We start from the raw sequence: 25,993 nt of genomic DNA, 5'->3' as shown, positions 1-25,993 counted from the left end.
TACTGTAATACTGGTAGAATATTGATTTTCCTTGTTTCTAATGGGTGTCCCTAAAAGAATGTGTTAATATTTTTTAAGTATCTCACTCAATTTTAATGAAATCAGTCTAGATTTTTTTTAAAGAAGATTTGTATTTTCTTTTAAACCTAGAAACTTCAGTCTGTTAATGCAAATAATGCTGTTATTCTTAAAAATACAAAACAATTCTCACAAATCTTTAAAACTTTTTCAAGTCTAATTTGTTTCACTGCAAGCTTTAGTTCATCAATTAACTTTTTCTTTAATCATACTTTAGCCCATTTTTTTGGTTAACGTTCATAGAGTTTGACAGTCAATGTTTTTTGTCTGAACACTATTTTTGGGAATGGTAATGGGTGTGAGCAGTAGCATATCTCGCTGAAACGACCTACTGTCACCATACACTTGGTTGCCATTTTTTCAAACTAGCAAAACATTTTTGATATAAACTTTGGTTGACTATTTTTTGTTTAAGATGACCAGCAGTAGCATTCCCCCTAAACACACACCTAACTTTACTAACATTTTGCGAAAATTTTTTGTTTTCTCTGTACACCTCCTACTCCATCAGCTTCTCCACAATTTATAGCCTAGATTCTCTCGTTTCTCTTTGTTTTTATTTTGAACATCTTCTCATTAGAAAATGAAATCCATATTTTTTCTTTTCAGAAACTGTTTCTGAACTATTTTGTAAACAGAATTCTTTTGACTATTTGACCATCATTTAGTAGTGGGTCTGTCCTTTTTTTTGGGACCATCTATGTAAATCAATTTTAAGTATTAGGTGAATTGAATCCTTTGAAGTTGAAATCTCTCCAATTAATGTTCTGAGGGACATTTTTCTTCTTCCAATTTAATGGAGTTTCACTTTGCAAATGTTTAATTTTGTAGGTATGGACCATGATCAACCAGGTGAGTGATATAAGTTGATAGCAGCTTTCTCGATAATCACTTTGCACCATTGTTGGGTCAACTTTTTAAATCAGTGAATATCTTTCATGCTGTGTCAACTTATGGTACTTAGAGATTAATAAACTTTCTAAGTTGATACTTTCATTATCTAAAATCAATCAAAGCAAAAGAAGGAAAACCTTTGTTTCGAAAAAAAAAGTGATTCTTTTTAAATAAAAAAAACTCAACTGATAGCACTAGTGAAATACTTTAAAAACAAAAAATGTGCCATTCTTTTTGTGACAAGTGAATGTAATCTATGTAAATACGTAATGTATATATTTATGTAACAATACAAAAGTTTGTTTTGTTACATGAATATATACATTACATATTTACATAGATTACATTCACTTTTGCAAAAGAAACTGTTTATTATTTTATACATATGTAAACATGTACATATACAGTATATATGAACTAAGTGAAAATATGTATGATTTGTTACAATAAAAAGTTTGGTGGATAAAATTGTGTAATATTGGAATTTTTAAGGTATGTTTTTTGCTCCTATGTTATTTTTCTTTTTTTTTTTTTCTTTTTTTTTTTCTAGAGATTCCCAAGAATGTTGTGAGTTGGTGCAAAGTTGAGGTAAAAAATCTAAGAAGTGCTATTAAAGATTGAGGGGATTATTGTTGATGTTTATAAATTTTTCATTGATCATTGTTGATTTTTTTCAGTTATAAAAAAGTACTAGCATAAATTGTTTTTTTTTTTGTAGGCTTTTGTTGATAGACCTACTTTTATTACAGTTGTTGAAGAGAATATTCCCATTCCACCTTTGGTAAGATTTTGAATAGTTAACTGAAATATTTCCACTTCATCTTTAGTAGTTGTTATTAGCAGGTTACTAGTTATCAAAAATTTTTTTGACTGCAACAATTAGTAAAAAAAAATTATTTTTAGGTTATTTTAAGTTTGTCCATGATAGCTACAACTCATCCAAAAACCCATGAGCATGAGGTATACATAGAAAGGATGTCATTCTACAACTCCATTTCTGATTTAATTTTAAGAACTTAATATTCTGACTGTTTAGTTTTTATTTTTGTTGTCTTTTTAAGGATTGTTTTAGAATTTTTTTAGGCTTTTTTTTTAAAGTTTTTTTAGTATCTTTGTATTCACCTAATATAACTAGATTATATCTATTTGTGGCCTAATTCATCCAGAGGTATTCCTTGATCGTGGTGCCCCAGAGCAGCCCTTTAAGAATAGTTTTTGCTGTAAGTTGGAGTATTTATTGAAAGATTTTTCTCTTACAAATGATATAAAGTATTATCAAGTGGTTGTTTTTATTCTAATTTTTGCTTGTAGTTGTTGCAAAACCTTCTGATCAACTGCTGCCATATGACTTCCAAATTGTTATACAGAAAACTGTTAGTCTTAAATATATTTAGTCTTATATTCATTATGTAAAAATTGAAATATTTAACAAAAAATCAGACACTAAAATTATTTTATTTCTATTTGTTTTGCTTTTAATGGTTACAGTATAAACATTTAAAACATTTTACTAAAATTTGTCTTAAGTGTGCTAAATTTCAAGCTTGTTCATCTGAAAGATCTATGTTAGGCCTTCTTCTTGCAAAAGTTCTTACCATTGATCCTGATGTTATAGTGGTAAGTTTATTTAAATGCATACAATCAACTTTTGTTCATAAAAGATGCAGTTGTGTTTTGGAATCTTGTTTTTTTGTTGCTTGTAATAAATGGATTTTAACATAACACAATTTTTATTGAGAGAAAAAAGAATCTTTTCTTTTTTGATGTTAGTTCCAAGAGATAATTTAAAATATTAGGCTAAGATTATTGTTTCTTCAACACATTTAGGGTCATGACATTCAAGATTTTTTGTTTGAGGTGTTGTTAAATCGATTAGATTCAAATAAGGTAAATTTTTCATTATAATTTAAAATTGATAATTATTTATATTAGCTATACTGTATGCTCATCATTATACTCATTTTAAAGGTTCCTCATTGGTCAAAGATTGGTAGGTTAAAAAGAACAAATATGCCCAAATATATAGTAAGTTTTACTTAACTTGAAATTTTTATATAACAATTGTTAAATTTTTGTCTCATCTTACTTTTGCTTTCTTTATGTTATTATCTAGCGTGTTAAGAAAGGTTTTAATGCTTCTGATAAAAACGTAGCTTGTGGAAGATTAGTTTGTGACATAAAGATCAGTGCAAAAGAATTAATTCGCTGTAAAAGTTACAATTTAACAGGTAAGAACTGTTTTACAAGCTTTCGCATTAACAATTTTTATTATTTACAGTAATTTAAAAAATAAATTTCTTAATTTTTTTTAAAAGATTTATTGGTATTATAATTAGTTTTAATTTATTAGCTTTTTCATTGTAAGTTTCATTTTTGATTTTAAGCACTAGTGTTGTGTAAAATGTTATTTGATTCTTACAGGTTTTAGTCAGACTTTTTAATTGAATTTTAGTTTGAGTTTTTAACTTTTATAGTAAAATATTTTAGAGATTTGCTCTTTTGTATTGAACAAACAACGGAATGATTTATTACCTGAAGAAATTCTTAAAAACCTTCAGAAAACACAATCTCTAATAAATATGTTAAATTACAATCGAGCAGATGCTTTGTATTTGTTGCAATTAATGTATGAGCTAAATATTTTGCCACTCGCATATCAAATCACTGGAATCTGTGGAAATGTAATGGTATAGTGCATTCTATTAGGAAATGCTTTTTTTAAAAAAAAAATTCATGTATTACATTTTTTTCTTAAATGTTCTGTTTTTCTTTTTACTTTATGAACTTAGTTCAAAACTAATACTTAAATTTTAATATCATAGATTTAAATTAACTTTTTAATAATTTATTTTGTATGAAAATACTTTCTTATTTGTTGGTTCTTTCACAAACTGAAGGGTATATTAAATTGAAATTACTTTCAGGGCTTGTTTTATTTAGTCACGCACTTTACTAGGAGGTCGGTCAGAAAGAAATGAATATTTGCTTCTTCATGCCTTCTCCAAAAAAAATTATATCCTTCCAGATAAATCATATGGCACACAAAAAGATTCAAAGCCAAATGCAGAAGATAACCAGGGAAACCAAACTGGAGTGTCAAAGAAGCGTAACAAAAGTCGCAAAAAACCCACATATGCTGGGGGTTTAGTATTAGAACCAAAGAAAGGTGATAGTTGTGGAGTCTTTGGACTCTTTAATAATCCTACCAACTTCACTTATTCTCTAGTCAGCCAACTTAACCTTTATCTATTATCATCACTGATGCTCATTTACTAACTGCTAGCTATGAGTAATTCCATGTAAAAGGAGGACAGCTATTTCACCCTGATTTTCAGCCAATTTCTTTCATTAGAATTTGAATTATTCAGGAGAAGGTATAATTGTAAAATCAATAATGGAAGACATAAGACCAAAAAAAGACATTTTTAGTCTAAATTTCAAAACAGCATATCTTTATTAGGCTTCAAGAAATCTTTTATATTAAAATGGCCTCTAGGAAAAAATGAGTCTTGACCAACTCCAAAAATCAGTAAAAGCACAATGGTAGCAGAACAGAAAATTTGTCTTGACCATTTTAAAATTACATGTAAAAAAATAAATAAGATTTTAAATTGAGCTATTGCCTCTACATTTCTGGATTTAGCACCCTCAATGATGGTCAAATACCAATTTTTAGCTCTTTTCTTCCACTAGAGCATTATTCATGAAAAAGTGGCATTTTAAAATCAATAATGGCGGATGTGGGCAAAAATTAGGAAGTTTTAAGTTAAATTTCAAAACATAGCTTTTGAATCATTTGGAGTTGGCAGCTTAATTTTTACATTTTTTCATGTTACATTATTAAGTTACTACTAATGTTACATTAATAAGGTACATTAATAAGGTACTACTAACACGGAAAAAACACATACTACAATTTAGAATAATAAGAATAAATATTAAGTTTACAACAAGAGGTAATCCACTGTTATTCAGAGTGATAGCCCTCTAATCAAGAGAGTAGACAATATCAGTTTAGGAATGAATTTAGATTTTCTTAAACAGGACAATTGGCAAAAATTGGGTGCTGGTTTGCACTCTAAAATAACTAAAGATATTCATAATTGGTGTAGCCAGCTTTCTAACGCTTTTTTGGAACTCTTTGAACGTGTGATAAAACTAGAAAGAACTAAAACTGAAAATGATGAAAACATTAAAAATCTGAAGACAGAAATAAGTAAAGCAGCTGAGTCGAGCAACTCTATCAGTGACTGGTCGCTTATTGTCAAACAAAGTAAACAAAAAAGAAGCCTACAGAGCAGCTGATGGTAACAAATGTAGCTATTAATGAGTTAGATGAAAGAAAAAGAAAAGCAAAAAATGTCATTATTTATGGAGTAGCTGAATTAAATAAAGAAAGCATAGAAATGAAATCAAAAGAAGATGAGTCAAAAGTAAAGGAAATTTTTAAGATCATAATTCAAGAGAATGTAATACCAAAATTTGTTACACGGCTGAGATCTAAAACAAATAAACCAGGTCCAATTCTTATTGAATTAGCTGAGGATATTCTTCGCAACACAATATTAGCATCAGCTAAAAAATTGAGAAGTAATGTCAAACATAAAGATATTTATATTTGTCCAGATTTGACTGAGGCTCAGAGACTCCAAGACTTTAACCTCAGAACTGAAAGAAATAAAATGAATCAAGCAAGACCAGACAATGACCCCTTTTGGTATCGCATCTGTGGCAATAAGATCATTTAATTAAAAAAGAAACCAAATTTCAAATGAGAATGGAGTTGAATATAAATTTACAGATATTTTAAATGATAATTTCCTTTATCAGTATATTAACATAACAACTTTCCAGCTGTCAGATGAACAATTTGGGAATACCTTAGATTTAATCTTTACAACTCAATCAGCAAGTGTTAACGAAATAGATTCAAAATTTGTTTTGGGAAACATAACTAGGGGCCATCTAATAATATGTTTCAGTTTCATCTTGTCTGATAAAGTAATCCATAACAATAAAAGTAAGCAAAGATTTATGTTTGCTAATTCCAATTTTGAACAAATATCTGACCTAATTTCAAATGTTGACTGGATACAATGCTTCAGTAACAAAAATGTACAAGAAATGTTTGATGAACTGATTTTTTATACTGAGGTGGCATGTAATCATTTCACTCCAAATAAAAAGACATTAAACTCTTTAAAAATTAGACCAGCATGGGCTAATGCTAAGTTAACGTTTCTTATTAGAAGCAAACAAAATTTAAGGTATAAAAACTGCTCATGTAAATGGAAAGATCCTGTCTTGAAAGCTAAATACAAAATGATTTGCAAAAATGTAGCAGATGAGATTAAAAAAGTGAGACAAAACTTTGAGCTTAATCTGGTAAAAAGATCCATCAAGAATCCAAAGCTTTTCTACAGCTACATGAACAATCAACTAGCAGTCAAAGATACGATAAAAGCATTAAAGGGAGCAAATGGAAAAACCACTCAAAGTTCAAAAGATATTGCTGATACCCTGGTGTGACCTAACAAAGTCCTATGCTGTAAGAAAGTCCTAATGTAACAAATGATAAATTTTGTATATTATAAAACAATTATTTTGAGAAAATACTTTTTGTTATTTTAACTAAAAAGTCTTTGAAGAAACTTTCCATTAAAAAATTGACTGGATTGGTGGAGAATTTGGCCAATCAGAGTATTTGTTCTACTGAGATGTAAATATTCAATATAAGTTAATGCCATTTTGAACATTGCATCAAAAATTGTATGGTGAAGATTTAGGTTATTTTATTGTAAAAATTTTGTTGTTAAAAAACTATTTTGATCAATAATGGCTCATGAATGTGGTAAGTTGGGAATTTGCATGTAAAAACAATCGAGTTACATGTAAAAACTAATATTTTTACGAAAAAGTTGATGTGACTTTCTTTTTTCCCCTTTTTTTTTAACCTTATACAAAAGAAAGTCCTAGCCTTACTAAAAATAATTTAATTTTTTGTTTTAGGCCCAAAAAGATCTTATAAACCATATTCACAACAGGATATGGATGAAGCATTGGATAAAATAAAATAAAAAACTATGACAATATATGCAGCATCTAAATTTTATAAAATACCTAAGACAACCCTTGTTCAACGAACACAAGGTCAAGCAAAGAGTCAAATAGGGCGTCCAACAATTTTTGATAAAAATGTAGAGGTTAAAATTAAAAATTGGCTAGTTGATATGGTCAATGTTGGTATGCCAGTCACAAAGAAGCTTCTTCTTAAGGGTGTATCTATTTTAGCACATAAAATGAATCTTGACCAAAAAGTAATTGGCACTCGTTGGGCACGCAATTTTTTCAAGAGACATTCAACACTTTCATTTCGAAAGGCTCAGACACTTCCAAAACACAGAATACTTGTTTAAAAACAAGATAATAAAATGTGGTTCCAAAAAATAACAGAGTATATGGATAAAAATGATTTATTGTCTGTGTTTGAGGATCCTAATCGAATTTGGAACCTTGATGAGTCATCTTTTAATCTGTGTCCATCTATTAAAAATGCAATTGGATAAAAAAATAAACGATTGTATAACATCACTGCAAATAGTGATAAAGAAAGTTTCTCAGTTATGATAACAGTAAATGCAAGTAATTTGTTTGCACTACCTTTGGTTTTGTATCCATATGAACGGGGAATTCCACCAGAAATTGCAGCTGACTTTCCTAAAGATTGGGTTATGGGTAAATCAGCCAAAGGTTACCAAATGTCCTAAACATTTTATGATTATATATCTGGATCTTTCATTGAATTTTTAAGGAAAAATAGTGTCCAATTGCCAATAATTCTTTTTTTAGATGGCCACAAATCACATTTGATCTTAGATTTGGGACAATTTTGCAGAGAAAATGGTAATGTAATCATTTGTTTGCCACCTAATTGCACCCATTTTGTACAACCATTGGACCGAGTTTACTTTCATGTTGCAAAAGATATTTGGACCAACATAGTCACAGAATGGAGAATGCAAAACCTTGGAGTTGCTCTACCAAAAAGGACATTTGCACCCCTGCTCCAGACTCCAATTGCAAAAACACATAAAAATTCAACTTTATTACTAAATGGATTTAAATGTTGCGGTTTGTGTCCTTTTCTACTAGAAAATTTGGATCTTACAAAGGTCCTGTTAAGTGTACAAGAAAATGAAATTCAAAGGGATCCTAAAGAATCCGCTGAAACTCCGGTTATAGCCGAACTGTTAAATCCAATTGATAAGGTCAAAAATGATTTAGAAACTGATATGACAGATGAGCAATTAAAATCTTTTAGAGCCCATCATAATCTTATGTATTGGACAGGGGCAATAGAACAAGAAGCCTTATTTTATTACTGGCAGAAGAAAATGATGAAAATAGAGGGTGTTGATCCCACAACTCGAGAAAAGAACATGGTTCTAGAAACGCTATTAGAGGAAACTCCAGTAAGTAATGAGAACTTAACACAACCAGAATCAACAATTGAATTTAGTGAGACAGCTTTAGCACCAATTCAAGGACCTTTGCAAGCAAATGACAATGTTTTCGATTCAATATTTGTTAGTCCAGAAGAATTTCAAAGTAAAAAAGTACCAAAACAAGCAACAAGAGTTTCATCAGTCATTACATCTGACAAATATATAGCTAGTTTAGAGGAGAAAAAGAGAGCTAAAGAAGAATCAGAAAGACAGGATTGAGAAAAAGCATGAAAGAAAGAGAAAAAACATGAAAGAAAGAGAAAAAAAAGCTGAAAAAGAGTTTGAGAAACAGAAAGAAAGCAAATTCGGCTAGAAAATTTGAAAGAAAAACAAGAAAAAGCAGCTAAAAAGTCTAAAACTAAGTAAAATTATATGTAGAATAATGGAAAGGAATTTTTAATTTTATATTATATGTAGAATTAATAAATCTCTGTCAGAAAAATAATGTCTTTAGTCTATTAGTCATTTTAATTTTCAAGAAATATATAATACTAAACATTAGGACTTTCTTTTATTCCAAACAAAATTATAGTACTTTCTTTTTGTCATCACTTCGAACTACATTACAGCTTAAATTAGGACTTTTTTGAATGCATTCATGCCTGAAATAGGGTAAAACTGAAAATTTATTTATTATTATACAATATTATCAAAAAGCAAGAATTTGAATTCATTATTTTTTAGTATTAATTGGCTCTTATAAACTAGGACTTTCTTACGTCACACCACAGTATCTTATACAAAAATTTTCAAGCTGCATTTGTGAAAGAAGATGATGGACCACTGCCTTCTTTTGATTTAAAATCTATTGAAACATTCATTATGACAATTTCAGATTTTACATATGAATATGTCTATCTAAGATTAAAAAACTTAAAAGATAACAAATTCAGTGGTGTTGATAATTTACATTCAGCTATTTTAAAGAATTGTGCATCAGCCTTTGCTATTCCACTTATGTTTATTTTTAAAGAATCGTTTAAAACCAGCAAACTGCCAGTGCAACTTTGATCAGCAAATATCACTCCTCTGTACAAAAAAGGCGAAAAAACCTTAGCAGGAAACTACCAACCGGTATCACTCACCTCAATTGCATGTAAAATAATGGAAGGTATAATCAGATGTAGACTTAAAACTTTTCAATATAAGTTCAAGCTAATAAGCAAAAACAGCACGGTTTTGTTAAAAATAAATCATGCTTAATGAATCTACTTGAAAATCTTGATTTTATTTCAACCGCTTTAGAGAATGGTAAACCTGTTGATGTTATTTTTTTGGATTTTGCCAGGGCATTTGACACAGCACCACATAAAAGATTGTTACTTAAACTTGTAGCTTATGGAATATCTGGTCTGACAATACAATAGATTGAAGCATTCTTAAAAGAAAGAAAACAAAGTGTTGTGATAGGCAAAAATGTATCCTCTTGGGCAGAAATTACCAGTGGTGTGCTACAAGGGTCAGTAATTGTACCACTCTTTTTTGTACTATTTATAAACGATTTGCCTGAAACTCTAAAAAATCTAACAAAGCTATATGCTGGCGACACCAAAATTATGAATGAAATGCTTTCCAGTGCATCAACTCTTTCTTTGCAATCAGATCTTGATTCAGCTTTTAATTGGACTCAAGACTGGCTTGTGTAATTTAATATTTCAAAATGTACGGTCATGCACTTTGGCCGAAATAACAAAAAATCACCCTTTTATATCAATGAACAAAAGTTAAACATAACAGAATCTGAAAGTGATCTTGAAGTAATCTTCTCAAGCAATCTGAAATGGAAAAGTCATGTAATAAAATGCATAGGCAAAACCAACCAAATGTTGGGTCGGATTAGAAAATGCTTCATTTGCTTAGATATTAGACTGCTGATAATACTTTATGTTTCTTTTGTGCGACCAATGTTAGAGTTTGCAGTACAAGTTTGGTCACCTATTTGAAAGGGAGAAGTTGAGTTATTAAGAGAGTTCAACATCGTGCAACTCAATTAATACCATCACTTAAAAAAAATCAACTATGAGTATCATCTAAAAGCTCTTGACTTGACTACCTTGACAAAAAGGAGACAACGAGAGATATGGTTCAGCTTTATAAATTCTTCAATGGTTTTAAGGATTTGGAAACAATAAAAAAAATTAGTATTCAAAAAACTCAAACAAGAGGTCACACAGCTTTAAATATGTCAAAGAAATCACTAAGCAAGCATGTTGTGATAACTTTTTATTTAATAGATCGGCCAATTTATGGAGTAGTTTGCCAAGTGAGTTGGTTAAAGCACAATCAGTTAACAGTTTTAAAGCAGGTCTTGATTGCTGGATGAGCAGCAATTAAGCAAACCCGCTGTCATAGTGTGTTGATACCACACTCACTGGCTCACACCAGTTACAGCATTTACTAATACTAACACTAATACTAATTAAAATTTGTACAGTCTGAGGGGGTGGTTGAAATTTTTAAAATTATTGTCCTACTTTTATATGGATTGACCCAATACATATAGCCAAGTAACTTCACTTACAATCTCTACTCACTTTAAAAATTTTACTCTATCAGCTATTTATCAAGTTTTTAATTTAACATTTCTTTTTACTGGTCATAACATTTTTTTTCTTTTTATTGCATTCTAAAGGTTTTTATGATAAATACATCTTATTGCTGGATTTTAACAGTCTCTATCCATCAATTATACAAGAGTATAATATTTGTTTTACTACTATTTCAAGGGAAGTGTCAAATAAAAGTATAGAGGTTAGTTTTTTATTGAATTTTTCATAATATCATCATAGAATATTTCAAATCTTAGACAATATTTAATAGTAAAGGTTTTCTGGTAATATTTTCTTTTAATTTATTTACAAAGGTTCAAAGAAGTATTTTTTTATGAAAGGTATTTTTGATAACTTAAATTTAGAGTAGTTATATTTTTAGGTGGCAAGTGCAAGTCAATAAAAAAAAAATTGAATTATTTGAAATAACCCTGAAAATTTCCAAATACTTAATTTTAGTTTTTCTGTCTACATGATTATTTGAGGGGTACTAATTTTTGCATTACTGAAGAACTATTTATGTTAGTATTTACAGATACATTACCATTACCCATTACCAAAAATAATTGTACTATGGTATTTTGATAAATGATTTTTAGGAAAATGACTTTAATGAATGAAAATGAATTTAATAGTTACACAGCAAAAAAGAAAAAAAAAATTCTAAAAAACAAAAGTGAAGTATCTGTTTAGTTTAAATCTTAGTTAAGTGCATAGTTGCTCTTCAAATGTTTATGTAACCACCTTACTGAGGTCTAATCTAGCATGAGCAATCATCCTTGTTTTGTTTAGAGGGCTGTCATAAGTGAACTACCCACAGTTAGAGAGATAAGTATCCAAACAAAAAAATTTATTGTGAAGTTGTTTCAGTAAAAATATAAATTTTTGAAGAAAGCATTTATGATTATGCTGAAAGCAAATTTGATCAAGATTTCAGATAACAAAAACAAAATTACTTTAATTAGCTTTCTTTAAATTAATTACTTTTTAATTAACTTTGCCTAAAGTTTAATGAAACATTTAAACTTAACAATTTTTTAACATTAAATAAGTATTTGAAGGTTTTGAGATCAAAATTTTCTCCAAGTAATTCATTTTTATGACTTTTTAGTATCGAGTTGGATCACCATTGGCTTTAATGACTTCTGCAAGTCAATTTTGCAGTGATTCAACTAGCTTCTTTGTCATATTGAATCAATTTGAGCCCAAGCTTTTTGGAGCTAGATATATAGGTCTTCTGTCTTTTTAGTACATTGTACACTGGTTTTTTGATCTAGAGTAGTCCACAGGTGTTCAATTGAAATGAGATCTGGACTTTGAGCTGGCCAGTAACTCAATCTGCTTCTGAATGAAAAACTCTCTTGCTATTTTTGGCATATGCTTAGGGAAATTGTCTTGTTGGAAGATGAAATGTTTTCCCATTTGCAGTTTTCCAGTTGAGGCCAGAAGATTTTTAAGATTGTTAACATTAGCCTCAGAGTCCATAGTTTCATTAAAATACTGGAAATTAAAAGTAAAAAAATACTGACCCTTAAAAATTGGTTTTCCTGCACCATCTTTAAAATTTTTCTATCAGTTCTGGGTGTCATTTTGCACTTTACTCTTGGTCTTGGGTGATTTTTTTACGTATCCCTTTTGTGATTTTTAACCAAGTTGCTGATGGTTTTTAATGCCATTCCTATCTGAATCAATTATGTATCAATCTGAATGTTTTACCTTGTTTGAACAAGTCAATAACTAAATTGCACTGAGCTTGCAACCATTTCTTGGTTTTAACTCCCATTTTTTATGGTTTCAATGGCTATCAAATAGCTTATCTGATAATAATAATAAGCTGCTACTTATTATCTGATAATAAAATAACTTGAATTATTGCTTAAATGCATTTTTTTAACTATCACTCAGAAAACATTGTTTATGTTCGGATTATTATCTTTTGTTGAGATTTTAACACCTTAAGGGATTGATAAAATCAAAAAAAGTTAATTAACATAATTTTGTTTTTTGTTATCTGAAATCTTGATTAAATTTACTTTTAGAATAATCATAAAAGTTTTCATCAAAACTTTTTTTTTCTGAATAACTTGCCAAAGTTTATTTTTCACAATAATACTTTGTGTTTGGATCTCTCTAACTGTAGCTATTATTGATGAAACTCAATTAAAATGAATAAAAGAAAAAACTGTTAGAATTAGTTGCAAATATTTTGAACCCTGAAAATATTTATTATGAAAATAAATATTATGAATTAAATCAAGTTTATTTAAGGAGGACGAAGAATTGCCAAACTTACCATCTCCTGATTTAGAACAAGGTATCCTACCAACTGAAATCAAAAGATTAGTTGAACGAAGGAGACAGGTTAATTTTTTTGTGATAGCTCTCTGCAACTTATAATCAACCTATTATTAGTTCCTGATTATGATGAGATGGTGAAAAAAAATATTATAAAAATAGTTTTCTTTTACCTAACAACCAATCATTTTTTCAGGTCAAACAGCTCCTTAAAACAGTAGCACATGGATCAGATGTTTATGTTCAGGTAAAGTAATTCTATATCTTTGTGAAGAGGTTTGGGATGTGCAGCGATTATTTGAGTTGTAGGTTGAGTCTCTATTATGCTGTGTTTACTAATAATTTTTCAAAGTTATCAAAGTTATTTTAATTTTTGTAACTAGTATGATATTCGACAAAAGGCTTTAAAATTAACTGCTAACAGGTTTGTGTTCTAATGATTTTTTTTTTTTTTTACTAATAATTTTATTATTTATATTGAGTTTATAATAGTGTTATCTTTTATAATGTTTCAGTATGTATGGTTGTCTGGGTTTCAGTGAATCAAGGTTTTATGCAAAATCATTGGCTGCTTTGGTAACTGGAAAAGGTCGTGAAGTATGGTTTTTTAATTTATTTTGTTAACAATATTTATTTTTCACATTCACACAAATCAAGCATTCTTTTATATTCTTTACATATTCAAAACATGAAATGCATGAAAATATATAGTAATCAATAAAAATACTTTTTTTTTCTGCTTTGTTTACATAAAATCATTTGTTACAAGAATAATATTGCAATCATCAATTCATGAATAGTTGATGATTGCAATATTATTCTTGTAACAAATAATTTTATGAAAGCTATGCAGAAAAAAAAAGTATTTTTATTGAGGATTATATATTTTCATGCATTGAAAATTATAATATTGCAATCATTAGTTTCAGATTATTGCCCATTTTTTGTTTAATTTCATAAACACTACAAGGGACCTGAACTCACAAACAGTACTAATTTTTCTGTCTTTTGGAACTTTCTATAATGCTTTGCTGGCATCTTCTTTTTTGGAACTTCCAGTTTCATTGATTTCTTTTCCATCTGTTTCTTTCTTATTGTTGACAGAACATTCTGTATGGATTTGATGTAAGTATAATTACATTGCCAGGTTTTCTTTAACAATTGCAATCATGATTATCTGTTGAAGTTCTTCACACAATGGAGTAGTAAATATCTCTGTCACTAATCTTAATATAACCATCTTTTGCTCATTTTGTTGTGTTTTTGGTGGTTTTGGTTGCATAAGTAATTTTGATAAGTGTTTTTCTTTTGGTAATTTTATTACTCTTTTACTAAACTCTAGTAGCTGGTATATTCTCTTCCAAGCACTTTTCTTGCAGCACTGTTTCAGTAACTTGTGAATGACTTTTAAGTGCAATTACAGGTAGTAGAAGTGTTCTGGCACTGGTCAAAGAATTGATTGACAATGATCCTATATCAATCCTTATACTAATTTCTTTCTAGTGTTACAAAATGTCTTTTGTGAAAATTAAATGGACATCATCCTGCTTTTACAAATCTGTTGACGGTTGTTTGAATATTTGCTATTTTTGCATGATTTTTCAAACAGTTGAGGGGGCATCAGATCTTTCATTTGTAAAAATAATCTTTTGATCAAAATTTTAATCTTAAACTTCAAAAGATAGAAACAGCAGGTTGTATCTTTTTTTTTTTTTTTTTTTTTTTTTCTTACAGCAACTCAACCTCTCTTTTTTTTTGCAGACAGCAACCAGGTATCACTAACATTTTTTTCTTACATTTCCACTACAGTAAGGGATCATGTTCATCAGATGTTAAATCATCTAATCAAATAATATCACTTCATTATAAGCTTTGTTAGTTAAGATATTTTAATGATTTTTTTTTTTTTTTGTAAAATCATTCAAACATTATTTGAAGAACATTTAATAACTAAAAAGAAATGTTAGAACATTCTTTGATAAAAGGTCAGTATTTTTTTACTTTTAGTTTTCAGTATTTTATTGAAATAGTCAGTATTTGAATTAAATGCTCTGTAATATATACAGTATGTGCCAAAATTGTCACCATGTTTGAACAAGGAAATATTTTATTTTTTTTTTTAATAGAAAAGCTGTGAAGAAAAATGAAATTTTAGTTTTATTAACTAAATTTTATACTTAGCTAACTGAAAGTATTGCTTTTTATAAAATTTAGAGGATATTGAATTTTTTTAAAAATTTTATGTGAAGAGCTAACGATGACAATTTTGTCGCAAATGAAAGCAATTAACATATTTGCCCACAGTTAATTAGGCATACGACATAAATTAATAGCCTTATGACTAAAATGATTGAGTTATCAATTTTTCACAGATTTTTAACAATTAAATATCATTTAAAATTTGATTTTGTTTACAAAACATAAAAAAAGTATTGTTATTATCATCATAAGGAAAATAAATCTTAACTAGAAAAAAATATTGTGGAAAGGCTTAAATCCAGACAATCTTATCGTGAAATCGCTGCTGAGTTCGGAAAGTCTCATAATCTCATATATAAAATCAAGTTGCGCAATAATTTAGAAGTAAATAAGCTTAAAAGTGGTCGAAAGAAAATTTTTACATCAAGAGACCAAAGAATAATCGCTTGTTTAATTGCTTCTGGAGAGTCTAAAACTGCAAAAGATGTTACTAATTTAATGAATAACAGTTATGGGACTCAAGCTTCAGTGTAGACAGTCAATAGAGAGCTCAAAAGAATTGGTTTTCAATTCAGAAGAAAGATCAAGAAGCCATTGTTAGTTTCTCGTCACCGCCAAGCCCGTTTAAATTATGCTAAACTTCATGCACACATGACTTTTGATAACTTTTATGACTGAATTTGGACAGATGAAAGTAAAACTAATATGTTTGGATCAGATGGTATAAGATATACTTGGAGAAAACCTAATTCACCATTAAGTGCTCAAGATTTTACACAAACCATTAAATATGGCGCAGGAAAACTCTTGTTTTGGGGATGTTTCTGTGCTCGTGGAGTCGGTGAATTAGTGAAAATTAATGGAACAATAAACGCTGATGACTATATCAACATCCTTAAGGTCGGATATTTCAAGTCCCCTCGAAAATGGGGCAGAACTGTACGTAACACGATGTTCATGCAAGACAACAACCCCAAGCATAAGTTTGATAAGACCATTAAATTCCTTCACGAGGTAAATTGAAAGTCATTGACTGGCCAGCACAAAGCCCTGATCTTAACCCATTCGAAAATTTATGGGCAATAGTTAAACAACAGGTCTACAACTTTCCTACTCCACCTAAGAATAAGGATGAACTTTGGGGTCGTGTACAAGAGGTTTGGTACTCAATTACACCAGAGGAATGCCGCAAATTGGTTGCTAGTGTTCCTAAAAGAATTCAGGCTGTAATTAAATCCAAGGGAGGATACACTTGATATTAATTTACTACAATATGTTATTTGCTTTCATTTGTGACAAAATTGTCACCATTAGCTCTTCACATAAAAATTCAATATCTTCTAAATTTAATAAAAAGCAATATTTTCAGTTAGCTAAGTCTTAAATTTAATTAATAAAACTAAAATTTCATTTTTCTTCACAGCTTTTCTGTAAAAAAAATATAAAATATTTCTTTGTTCAAACATGGTGGCAATTTTGGCACATACTGTATATTAGCTTTCAGTTAAAACTTTGTCATTAGTTTCTAATTTATTGGTCAATAAATTAACCAAGTGGTCAGTTAAATAAAATTATCTGTAACTTAAGTAAAATCTTTTGTGATTCTACTTAATTAATTTGAACTTTAACTGAAATAATTTAGTAAAAAGTATAAATAAGTTTGCGATTTCAATCTGAGCACTGAGCAAAAAAAATTGAAAAAATTGAAAAATTTTTAAAAGTCCTCCTGTGAAGAAAAAAATGATAGAATAGAAGAGCAACCATCATTGAAACCAAGGAAACAGAAACAAAAATGTGATTGGATAAGATATGAAACATATCTGAACAAGAAAGATGCAATTGCAGGTAAACAGTTTTTAGGTAATTAGATGGCTAGGTCTTAGATTCTCTTTCAAGACAATACTAAACAATGAGGATAAATCTGTTATAGTAGTTTTTGAACCTCTCATAAAAATAATGATGTAAAAGAAAATGGAAAATTTAAAGTTTTTGTACCAACAAAAAGACTCCTATATCAAGCTTCAAAAAAAGAAGTTACATGTTAATGCTGCATAAAATTAAATTGGTAAGGGTTCCCTGTCTTACTAATTGGTGCTACTGATATGGATTGCCATTTTCATGTATTTGGATGGCCATGTGTTGCAATAAAAAAACTGCAGATTTCAAGTTTATATTTGAAAGTATTTCTTATGGTTTGGCAAAAATCAATGAGGGAAAGTATGACCCTGAAGTATTAATCTCAGATGGTGTTTTTACCAAAAAGGATATGGTGATATGTTTTCAGAGTAGTGAAAAATGAAGACACTTTAAGGGAAAGACATCCATTCTTAAGATTTAAAGAGGTTGCATCAGATCTGGTTGAAAAATAGTTGAAATAATATACACCAAACATGAAAAAATACAGCCAAGAACCAACAAATATAGTAAATTTGTGGACAAAAGGTTATCAATGGGTTAAGACCAACATATCTCACCAAAATAAAAGGTGAATCAACTGAATATTATTTACCTGTATATGATAAATAAAGACTACTTAGACAGAAATAAATTGCATCAAACAAATAAAATAGAAGACTTTTGATCAATTCAAACAAAAAGCTCTTAAATTATGGATCTTAACATGGATTATATATCAAAAATGAAGAAAATAGTCACAATCCATGTAGTTGTCCAGATTTCTTTTAGAAATTCATGTGCAAACATTGTTGGTTTTGCAATTCAAATGAAGTATTGTAAACCCCCACTGGCAGCAAAGGACATTCCTATTGGTAAAAAAAGAAAAGTTAGGAGACAAAAGAAAGCCATGCAGCATTACTAAAAGACTGATTACTTCACTTTGTACAAAGTTATATACTGACCAACTTCGGTTTTTTATTGAACAATTTTTATTTTTATACTGACAAAGCTAAATTAAAATACTGACCATTTGTTTAAGAATACTAAACCAAAATTATTTAGCATTCAATTAAAGAAATACTGACCAATTCATTACAAATACTGAACAAGAATTTGTACCCTTTGATGAATAATATTTAAAATGCAAGCTCTATTTATAGTTATTCAAATGTTTAATTGATAACTTAGATTTTAATGAAAACAAAAGACTTAGCTCAAGGTCTTGGGCTTGATGTTATATATGGGGATACAGATTCAATTATGATAAATACCAACTCTGATGACCTTAAAGAAGTCAGAAAAATTGGGTTTAGAGTAAGTTATTTTTCTGCTGTAAAACCTTTTTTGACAAATAATTTCTCAATAATACAAGGAAACTTTTCTTGGATGTTGTAGTGTGTACTTTGCACTGATTTGTAGGTAAAAAGTGAAGTCAATAAACTATATCGAATGGTTGAAATTGATATTGATGGAATATTTAAATCAATGCTTCTTCTCAAGAAAAAAAAGTGTTTATTTTTTTTTATTAAAATAGTTATCTTCTGTTTAATAAAAATGTTATTTAAACTTTAAATGCAATTTAATGTTTTTCTATGGTTACCTTATGTTCAGGTATGCTGCAGTTTCAGTTACTACTAAAGATGATGGTTTGTTTAGATTTTTTTCAATTTGTCAGAACTCAAAGTTTTAAATATGATTTTTTTATAATTTTTAGTTTATGTTTGTCATGTTTGAAGATATTTGAAAGTGTTTTAAAATTTTCTTTAAAAAATGTTTTTAATAAAGATTTAAATTCTTTGATGTAAAATAAAAAATTAACAGAATAATTGCTTGGCTCAATGAAATAAGTTCAATTACCAGTGATTATTGATATCACTGGTGGTAGAACTGTGACCGGTTGTTGTTTCTTTGAAACTCATTAAAATTTCACAAACAGAAAACAGAAATAAAAAATATGTTTAAAGCTAAGTTTTAAAGAAAACTAAAACACTGAATCAAGTCTGAATTAAATTTTAATGATGATAATAATAGCAGTTATGAAAAAGAGCCTTTTTTTTGTTTTCCTCTTTAAAAATAAGACTTCTTGTTTAATTTTTAACTAAAAAAAAAAAAAAAAAAAAAAAGAGGTATTAGTTACTTTAAGTTTTATCTGTTTTTTCCTCTTTAATTCAAGCTCTCTATTATTTGAACAGATTTAAACAGTTTATAAAAAATTTCCATAGAGTTACTCATTAGCTAACTTTTTAATTCAAACTCTGAGTTTTTTTTCAAAATTTTCAAAATCTGAATTTTTTGGAAGTTGAAACACTTAGAGTTCTGTCTTGTGAAAAAAATTACCCCTATTATCAAACACAAATTTTAAATGTTTTTTGTTTTTTTTTTTCTCAAAAAAAAAAAAAAAAGAACTAAAAAGCAGTAAAATTAAATTCGTAATTGTTGTAAAAAAAAATATAACAAATCTGTTGTTATTTTTGGTTTTAAATGTTTTGCCATAAGATCTTTCTTAAATGTTGCTTCTATCAAAGCTGCAAGCATCTGTTGCTGGAGAGAAATAAGGAAGAAAACTATATTTCTTTAGTTCTTTTTTAAAAAAAATTAGGTTTTTGATTAAAAAACTTTTTTTTTTTTTATAAGAAAAACTCAGGATTTTTTAATTCTTGTTATATTGAAATGTGACTCATGTTATAAATACATAGAAATGGGAAAAATACCACGTTTGTTTCAAGAAAGGAAAAAAATATTCCTTAACAAAACTCATATAGTTAAAATTTTTACTTACAGTAAACTATAACACAGTATTTCCAGTAAATTTATATGTTATAAGTTTAATAAAAATATCATTTTAACAAAAAGAGAAATTTTGTTTTACATTATTAGGTACAGTAGTTGAGCAAATTGATATGAAAGGTTTAGACATAGTGCGTCGAGATTGGTGTGGTTTAGCAAAAGATTCAGGAAAGTAAGCTTAATGAGTGTTTTTGTGTCTGAGATGTGATAGATTTTTTATTTTCATTTATTCTAGTTATGTTCTAAAATTTTCTATTTTCATTTATTCTAGTTATGTTCTAAAATTTTTTATTTTCATTAATTCTAGTTATGTTTTAAATGAAATTCTATCCTCAAAACCTCGTGATGTTATTGTGGAAAATATACATGAATTTTTAAGAACTGGTATTTAAATTTTTTTTTTAATAGGGTATTACAAATTTTAAAAATATTTTGTTATAAATGTATGTATGTATGTATGTATGTATGTATGTATGTATGTATGTATGTATGTATGTATGTATGTATGTATGTATGTATGTATGTATGTATGTATTAGTGTGTGTGTGTGTGTGTATGTGTGTATGTATGCATGCATACACACATACATTTATATGTTTATGCTCTCTTGCTTTGATGGACAAAAACCTGCTTTAATCTAAATATTTGAAACTGTGAAATTGTGTCACTGTGATGATGCTCTTCTATAAACAGGATGAGTTTCTTGAATACAATGCCCTAACTATATAAATTTGTTAATATATTCTCAAAAATATGGCTTAGGTACCTTTGGACAAAATTGTTATCCAGATCAGTATTTTTCTGGAAACATTTCTTTTTGACTGTATTTATTATTTGATGGAGTCAAAATATTACTTCAGTAAAAGTTAGTGTTTGCAATTATCAAACTGTGATCTAAAGTGATAAATGATTTATTATCAATGATCCATTCAAAGTTCCTTTAGTTTTGGTAAAGTCTGCTGTAATATGTTCTTTGCATCATTTGATCAAATTTTTTTTTTTTTATAGCGTTTGATGACAGACTTATTTTTGAGTAATTTATACACATATGGTTGCAAAATATTGAATTTATGAGCTACTTGCCTTTGAAAATTATCATCTTGATGATTAAAAATGTTTATTAGCTTGGTAGCCTTATCTTTTGGCCATTTTGTGGTTATATGACCATTTCTAGCCTTTGAAAATTATCATCTTGATGATTAAAAATGTTTATTAGCTTGGTAGCCTTATCTTTTGGCCATTTTGTGGTTATATGACCATTTCTAGCCTTTGACTCATCCAAATTTATTTTCAGCATGTTTAATTGTGTCATAAATTGCCTTTCTTGGAATATTTTCAGCTCGAAAATGCTTTACTGTGCATGTTTTTTCAAGATACATATTTTCCAAATAAAAAAAACAAAAAAAATTCAAAAGATGAATGCCAAATAAACACATTTTTGGCATTCATCTTGTTTTTTTAGTTCACTTTTATTTGTAAATATTTAATACAAATTCTTTTTGTGTTTTCTGAAAAGTAGAAACTCTGAGCTTAAAAAATGTATTTAGAATATTTTGAAAGAAGATGTGTGTGAGTGTGTATGTATGTATATATATATATATATATATATATATATATATATATATATACATACATACATACATACATACATACATACATACATACATACATACATACATACATACATACATACATACATACATACATACATACATACATACATACATACATACACCCACTGATGAAAGTATTCTTAAAACAATTAGTCATCAATGCCAAGTTGCATGGAAAAAGTCCTTCATCAGTAAGATCAATGAAGTTAACCAATTGAGCTATACTGAAAGTCATGAAAGTATGCTGCATTTTCAGAATAAAGCAATTCACTCAGATAAAGTAAATTCTAGATGTTCTTTTCAAAATGTTGAGTCTAAGTGCTTGAACCAAAAATTTGAATGACAATAGTTACACAGAGGAGGTTCTGTGATGGTAGGGGGGGGAACTGTATAGCTTTGTCTTATGTAGAAAACAAGTTTTCATTGATGGTCCAATATCTACAAAGCCATCCTCAAACAAAATCTATACTCAAGTGTTGATTAGCTTCATCACTATTTTCAAGCATTACAACAATGTTTAATAAAGCGTTAAGCAGTTGTTATTAGGAAACATCAAAAAATTGAACTGGTAGTATTTGAATCAAAAAGTTTGAGATCATCATTTTAAAAGATTATCCTAATTGAATTTACCAATAAACTGGTAATTGCTAACTCTTAGATGTGTTATAAAGAAAATATTCAGAACTTGATAAATAAGCCAAAAAAAGTTAATTTATGTGGTTCTGTTTAAAAAAAAAGTTTAAAAATTAACTTTTTACTGGTGACCTAAAGTCTTTACTGACTGTTTTTTTTTATTTTGTTGTTTGTTTTTGTAGTTGCTGAAAAATTATCAAGTGGTAAATTTGAAATTGAAAAATTTGAAATTAATAAGGTGATATTTCTTTAGATATGCCTTTTATATCAATATACCATTTGTGTGTTTGCTGTTGTCTCATGTGTCAGGTTTATTATTCATAAAAGTGAATTTAATGTGGCTTTTTTTGTTATAAATTTTGAACAAAGTGGAAAAGGTTCATAATCATTTCGTAAAATAATAAACTTTTTTTTTCATTAGTGCTTAACAAAAAATCCAGATGATTATCCTGACAAAAAATCCCTACCCCATGTTACTGTTGCTTTGAGGTTGATGGCACAAGGGCGTCGTGTTGCAGTGGGAGATACTATTACTTATGTAATATGTGATGTAAGTTAAAGTTTAGTTTTTTAAACTTGCAATTTTCTTTTAGCTTTTATAAAAAAAGATTTAAAAAATGTTGAAAAACTATGTTAATGGTAAAAAGGGCAATTGCTTTAAATATTAAGTTTATTCATATAATGATCTATTGATTTCTTTCTTAAAAAGATTTTCATAACTTTTCCTGTATTTATGTGACTAATAATTCACTTAAATTTGGAAGAATTTGCTTCTGTTGCTGTGGAAGCAGAATTAAATGCTTTTAAATTTTGTAGGATAATACAAAAATGCCTGCAACACAACGTGCTTATCATCCAGAAGAATGTTTGAAAAACCCAAGTTTAAAAATTGGTACTCTATTTTTTTTAGAAAGAATTTATAGATGTTATGATAGCCCTTTTTTTAAGATAACCTCAATTCTCTGTTTTGATTTTTTCTTTTTAATGCAGATAATCATTACTATCTTTCAAATCAAGTTCACCCTGTAGTGGCTCGTTTATGTGATCCTATTGAAGGAACAGACTCGTCTTATATTGCTGAATGTTTAGGTAAATTTGTTTAAGTTTGTACATGCACTGTAACATTTGTAACATGCGCGTGTACTGTAATTATTTAGTCCAGTTATAGTTTTGAAACAATTTAACCTTTTGTACCCTATTTTGAAAACTAGTTTGAAAAGGTTGTTTTGATTTGTTATATATAGGTCTTGATCCAACGGGCTATAAATCAACTTCGCACCAGCAAGATGCAGAGCAAGCCTTGCTAACTGTTCTCATGACAGAAGAAGAAAGATTTAAGGTAGGGAGAATATTAGAATTTCTTTTTTTGATAGAATTGGTCAGAAATGATAACTATCTAATTTCCGTTGGTTAAACAAAAATTTTATTAGGACGTAGACAAATTTTTTGTGAAATGCAACATCAAATCGTGTTCTTTATACAAAAAAGAAGTGGAATGTAAAGGTTCTTTTGATACTAAGGTGGGTTCTATATATTTTGATATAATCTTTATCAGCTTAGTATCACCTTAAGCGCTCAGTTATTCAATTATAAGCGCTATTTTTTGGATATATTCCTCTGTTATCATTTTAAAATACTTTTAACCATTTATAGTATTTTTGTCTTCAGGTTGATCCTTTTGGATGCCAGTCTTGCAATCAACCTTACCATCCTAGCAGACTGCACAATTATCTAAAGCTTTTTATTAGAAATCGTATCAACAGATATTATTCTGTAAGTTTTTATTATATGTTTATTGCTTGCAAGTTCATATATCACTGACATTTTAGATGATACTACTGCAGATGATACTACTTCAGATGCGTAAAATGTATACTTAAAATCATTCGCATAGAAATGAGGTTAGTTATAATGTTACTAAGCGAATTAACTATTTAGTGTTGGATTTCATGTGACGATCGCTCTTGTGGAAATGTATCGCGACATATAATGGTGAAAAATCTGAAGCACGCACAAATCTGTCACCATTGTGGCAAAGGAAATGTTCATGTTGATGTGAGAATCGTAACGGTTCTGTTTTTTAAACTCTTAAATACTTAAGTGATAATAAACATTTTCCTGAATTTTTTGATTTTTTTTTTTTTTTTTTTTTAGTATACTGATGCCATGTTATATAACCAGCTGTTCTACTTGAGCCGGTTATTTGATGTTAATAAAACAACCGAAGTTGCATTGAAAAGAATTAGGAAGCAAAGTAAATCTTTAATTTTATTCAATTTTAATTTTTCGAGTTATTTGGATTGAAAGGACAAAGCTAATTACTTGACCATTGGTTCATAACTCGTGTTAAGTTTTATTTTCGTTATAGATAATGTATGGCACATACTCTACAACGAGGTTGAAAAAACATTAAAACTCAACGCATATTCCACTGTTAATATTGGAGACCTTTTTTAATTTAAACATGGGACCAAAATTTTGAAAAAATAGTCCTTTTCGTTAATTGTTACACTATATTGTGGAGAGTAAAAAGCAATGGAACTCAAAGAACCTTTCATTTAAAATGCTGCGTGCTTTGTATTTAAATTAATGAGGCTTTTTAAAATTTGCGAATGTATTTAAATTAATGATGCGTTTTAAAACTTCTAACTTTTGATGATAATTTAATATGAATACAATTATGTAATAAATAACTTTTAAGCTGGTGGAAGCAAATTTTACTTAATTGGTTTTTTTCTACTTGTTATCAGATCCTTTGAAATATTTCTTAACAAAATAAAGAAATCTCTATCAGACTCCAGGATTTTGTAAAGATAATCCTATAAAATCTAAATATTCTTTGTAATCATAGAATACAGACCAATTTTCTATATTTTGTAACAGAGAGAAAAATTATTTAGGTAAATTTTTAATGCTTGCAATTACTAACTAGAACAATGAAAAACTATATATATAAACAACGGTCAACGAAGCCATCTATTAGCATCCATGGCCGCCGAGAGGGGGTGGGGGGTGGACGGGGAAGATTCCCGGGGCCCTGTGTGTGTAAAAATAATTTTTTAAAACAACTTTTAAAAGATTTATATGGTTTTTACTTTTAAAAGACTTAATTATTTTTCATTTTCAATGACTAGAGCACGCTTCTAGTGGTCTTGGCTTTATATATGATCATGAAGGTCGAAATTTCTCTCGGCTTCTATGCCAGCATCAAAATAAAATATTCTTTAATAGCTTTCTCAAGTATATTATATTTCAATCAAGAATAAAACCAGAAGTTCAACTGAAATTATTTTTTACAAAGGTTTTCTTAACTTTTTTTTACTTATGTATATTTCTGATATATCCAAATTCAGAACTACGGCAGCATTGATTAATAGTTATTTATCCTGGCACTTAATTTTGTGGGGCCCCTAGATGTCAACATATCAAATTACCTTTTTCTGGTCTTAAAGAAAAAACTTGAACTTTATATTTTCTTACAATTTTTATGTAGAGATCAAAATTCAGTTCAAGTTTTTTGTTTATTGCCAATTTAAATATTTTT

At 28.5% G+C, this 25,993-nt stretch overlaps 3 protein-coding genes across 4 annotated transcripts in view; all 3 read left to right on the top strand.

Moving 5' to 3' along the window:
• Positions 1-25,174, top strand: part of LOC145187396 (DNA polymerase alpha catalytic subunit-like) — a 45,744-nt gene extending 20,570 nt beyond the window's left edge. For both annotated transcript variants that reach the window (XM_090065914.1, XM_090065909.1), the window contains exons 22-52: positions 1,523-1,560; positions 1,691-1,753; positions 1,876-1,932; positions 2,108-2,192; positions 2,284-2,345; positions 2,500-2,589; positions 2,800-2,859; positions 2,941-2,997; positions 3,086-3,200; positions 3,460-3,659; positions 3,913-4,138; positions 11,110-11,228; positions 13,295-13,387; positions 13,518-13,568; positions 13,705-13,745; positions 13,837-13,918; positions 18,605-18,730; positions 18,836-18,924; positions 19,028-19,062; positions 20,294-20,375; positions 20,511-20,587; positions 22,632-22,687; positions 22,871-22,999; positions 23,266-23,341; positions 23,440-23,538; positions 23,694-23,788; positions 23,880-23,969; positions 24,118-24,222; positions 24,388-24,504; positions 24,604-24,703; positions 24,818-25,174. In XM_090065914.1, coding sequence (XP_089922040.1) covers positions 1,523-1,560; positions 1,691-1,753; positions 1,876-1,932; positions 2,108-2,192; positions 2,284-2,345; positions 2,500-2,589; positions 2,800-2,859; positions 2,941-2,997; positions 3,086-3,200; positions 3,460-3,659; positions 3,913-4,138; positions 11,110-11,228; positions 13,295-13,387; positions 13,518-13,568; positions 13,705-13,745; positions 13,837-13,918; positions 18,605-18,730; positions 18,836-18,924; positions 19,028-19,062; positions 20,294-20,375; positions 20,511-20,587; positions 22,632-22,687; positions 22,871-22,999; positions 23,266-23,341; positions 23,440-23,538; positions 23,694-23,788; positions 23,880-23,969; positions 24,118-24,222; positions 24,388-24,504; positions 24,604-24,703; positions 24,818-24,906 — 2,804 coding nt within the window. In that variant the 3' untranslated portion in view covers positions 24,907-25,174. The remainder of the gene's footprint in view (positions 1-1,522; positions 1,561-1,690; positions 1,754-1,875; positions 1,933-2,107; positions 2,193-2,283; positions 2,346-2,499; positions 2,590-2,799; positions 2,860-2,940; positions 2,998-3,085; positions 3,201-3,459; positions 3,660-3,912; positions 4,139-11,109; positions 11,229-13,294; positions 13,388-13,517; positions 13,569-13,704; positions 13,746-13,836; positions 13,919-18,604; positions 18,731-18,835; positions 18,925-19,027; positions 19,063-20,293; positions 20,376-20,510; positions 20,588-22,631; positions 22,688-22,870; positions 23,000-23,265; positions 23,342-23,439; positions 23,539-23,693; positions 23,789-23,879; positions 23,970-24,117; positions 24,223-24,387; positions 24,505-24,603; positions 24,704-24,817) is intronic.
• Positions 4,867-25,993, top strand: part of LOC145187981 (uncharacterized) — a 433,414-nt gene continuing 412,287 nt past the window's right edge. Inside the window, exon 1 of the mRNA XM_090065933.1 lies at positions 4,867-4,894. The gene's annotated coding sequence lies outside the window, so the exon portion shown is untranslated. The remainder of the gene's footprint in view (positions 4,895-25,993) is intronic.
• Positions 5,928-8,816, top strand: LOC149893127 (uncharacterized). Its single transcript, XM_090066098.1, has one exon. The coding sequence runs from the start codon at positions 7,989-7,991 to the stop codon at positions 8,694-8,696; it is 708 nt and encodes a 235-aa protein (XP_089922224.1). The 5' UTR covers positions 5,928-7,988; the 3' UTR covers positions 8,697-8,816.

The sequence above is a fragment of the Hydra viridissima genome, unplaced genomic scaffold, assembly GCF_058129835.1.
Source record: "Hydra viridissima isolate aposymbiotic clone 2 unplaced genomic scaffold, HvirCarnegie_v1 scaffold_1, whole genome shotgun sequence".
In the NCBI taxonomy this organism is placed as follows: Eukaryota; Metazoa; Cnidaria; class Hydrozoa; order Anthoathecata; family Hydridae; genus Hydra; species Hydra viridissima.
This window is presented reverse-complemented; position numbering and strand designations above follow the sequence as displayed.

Coding starts and splice junctions, on each gene's coding strand:
- LOC149893127 (XM_090066098.1), top strand. CDS start 7,989: ATGCAAAACCTTGGAGTTGCTCTACCAAAAAGGACATTTGCACCCCTG.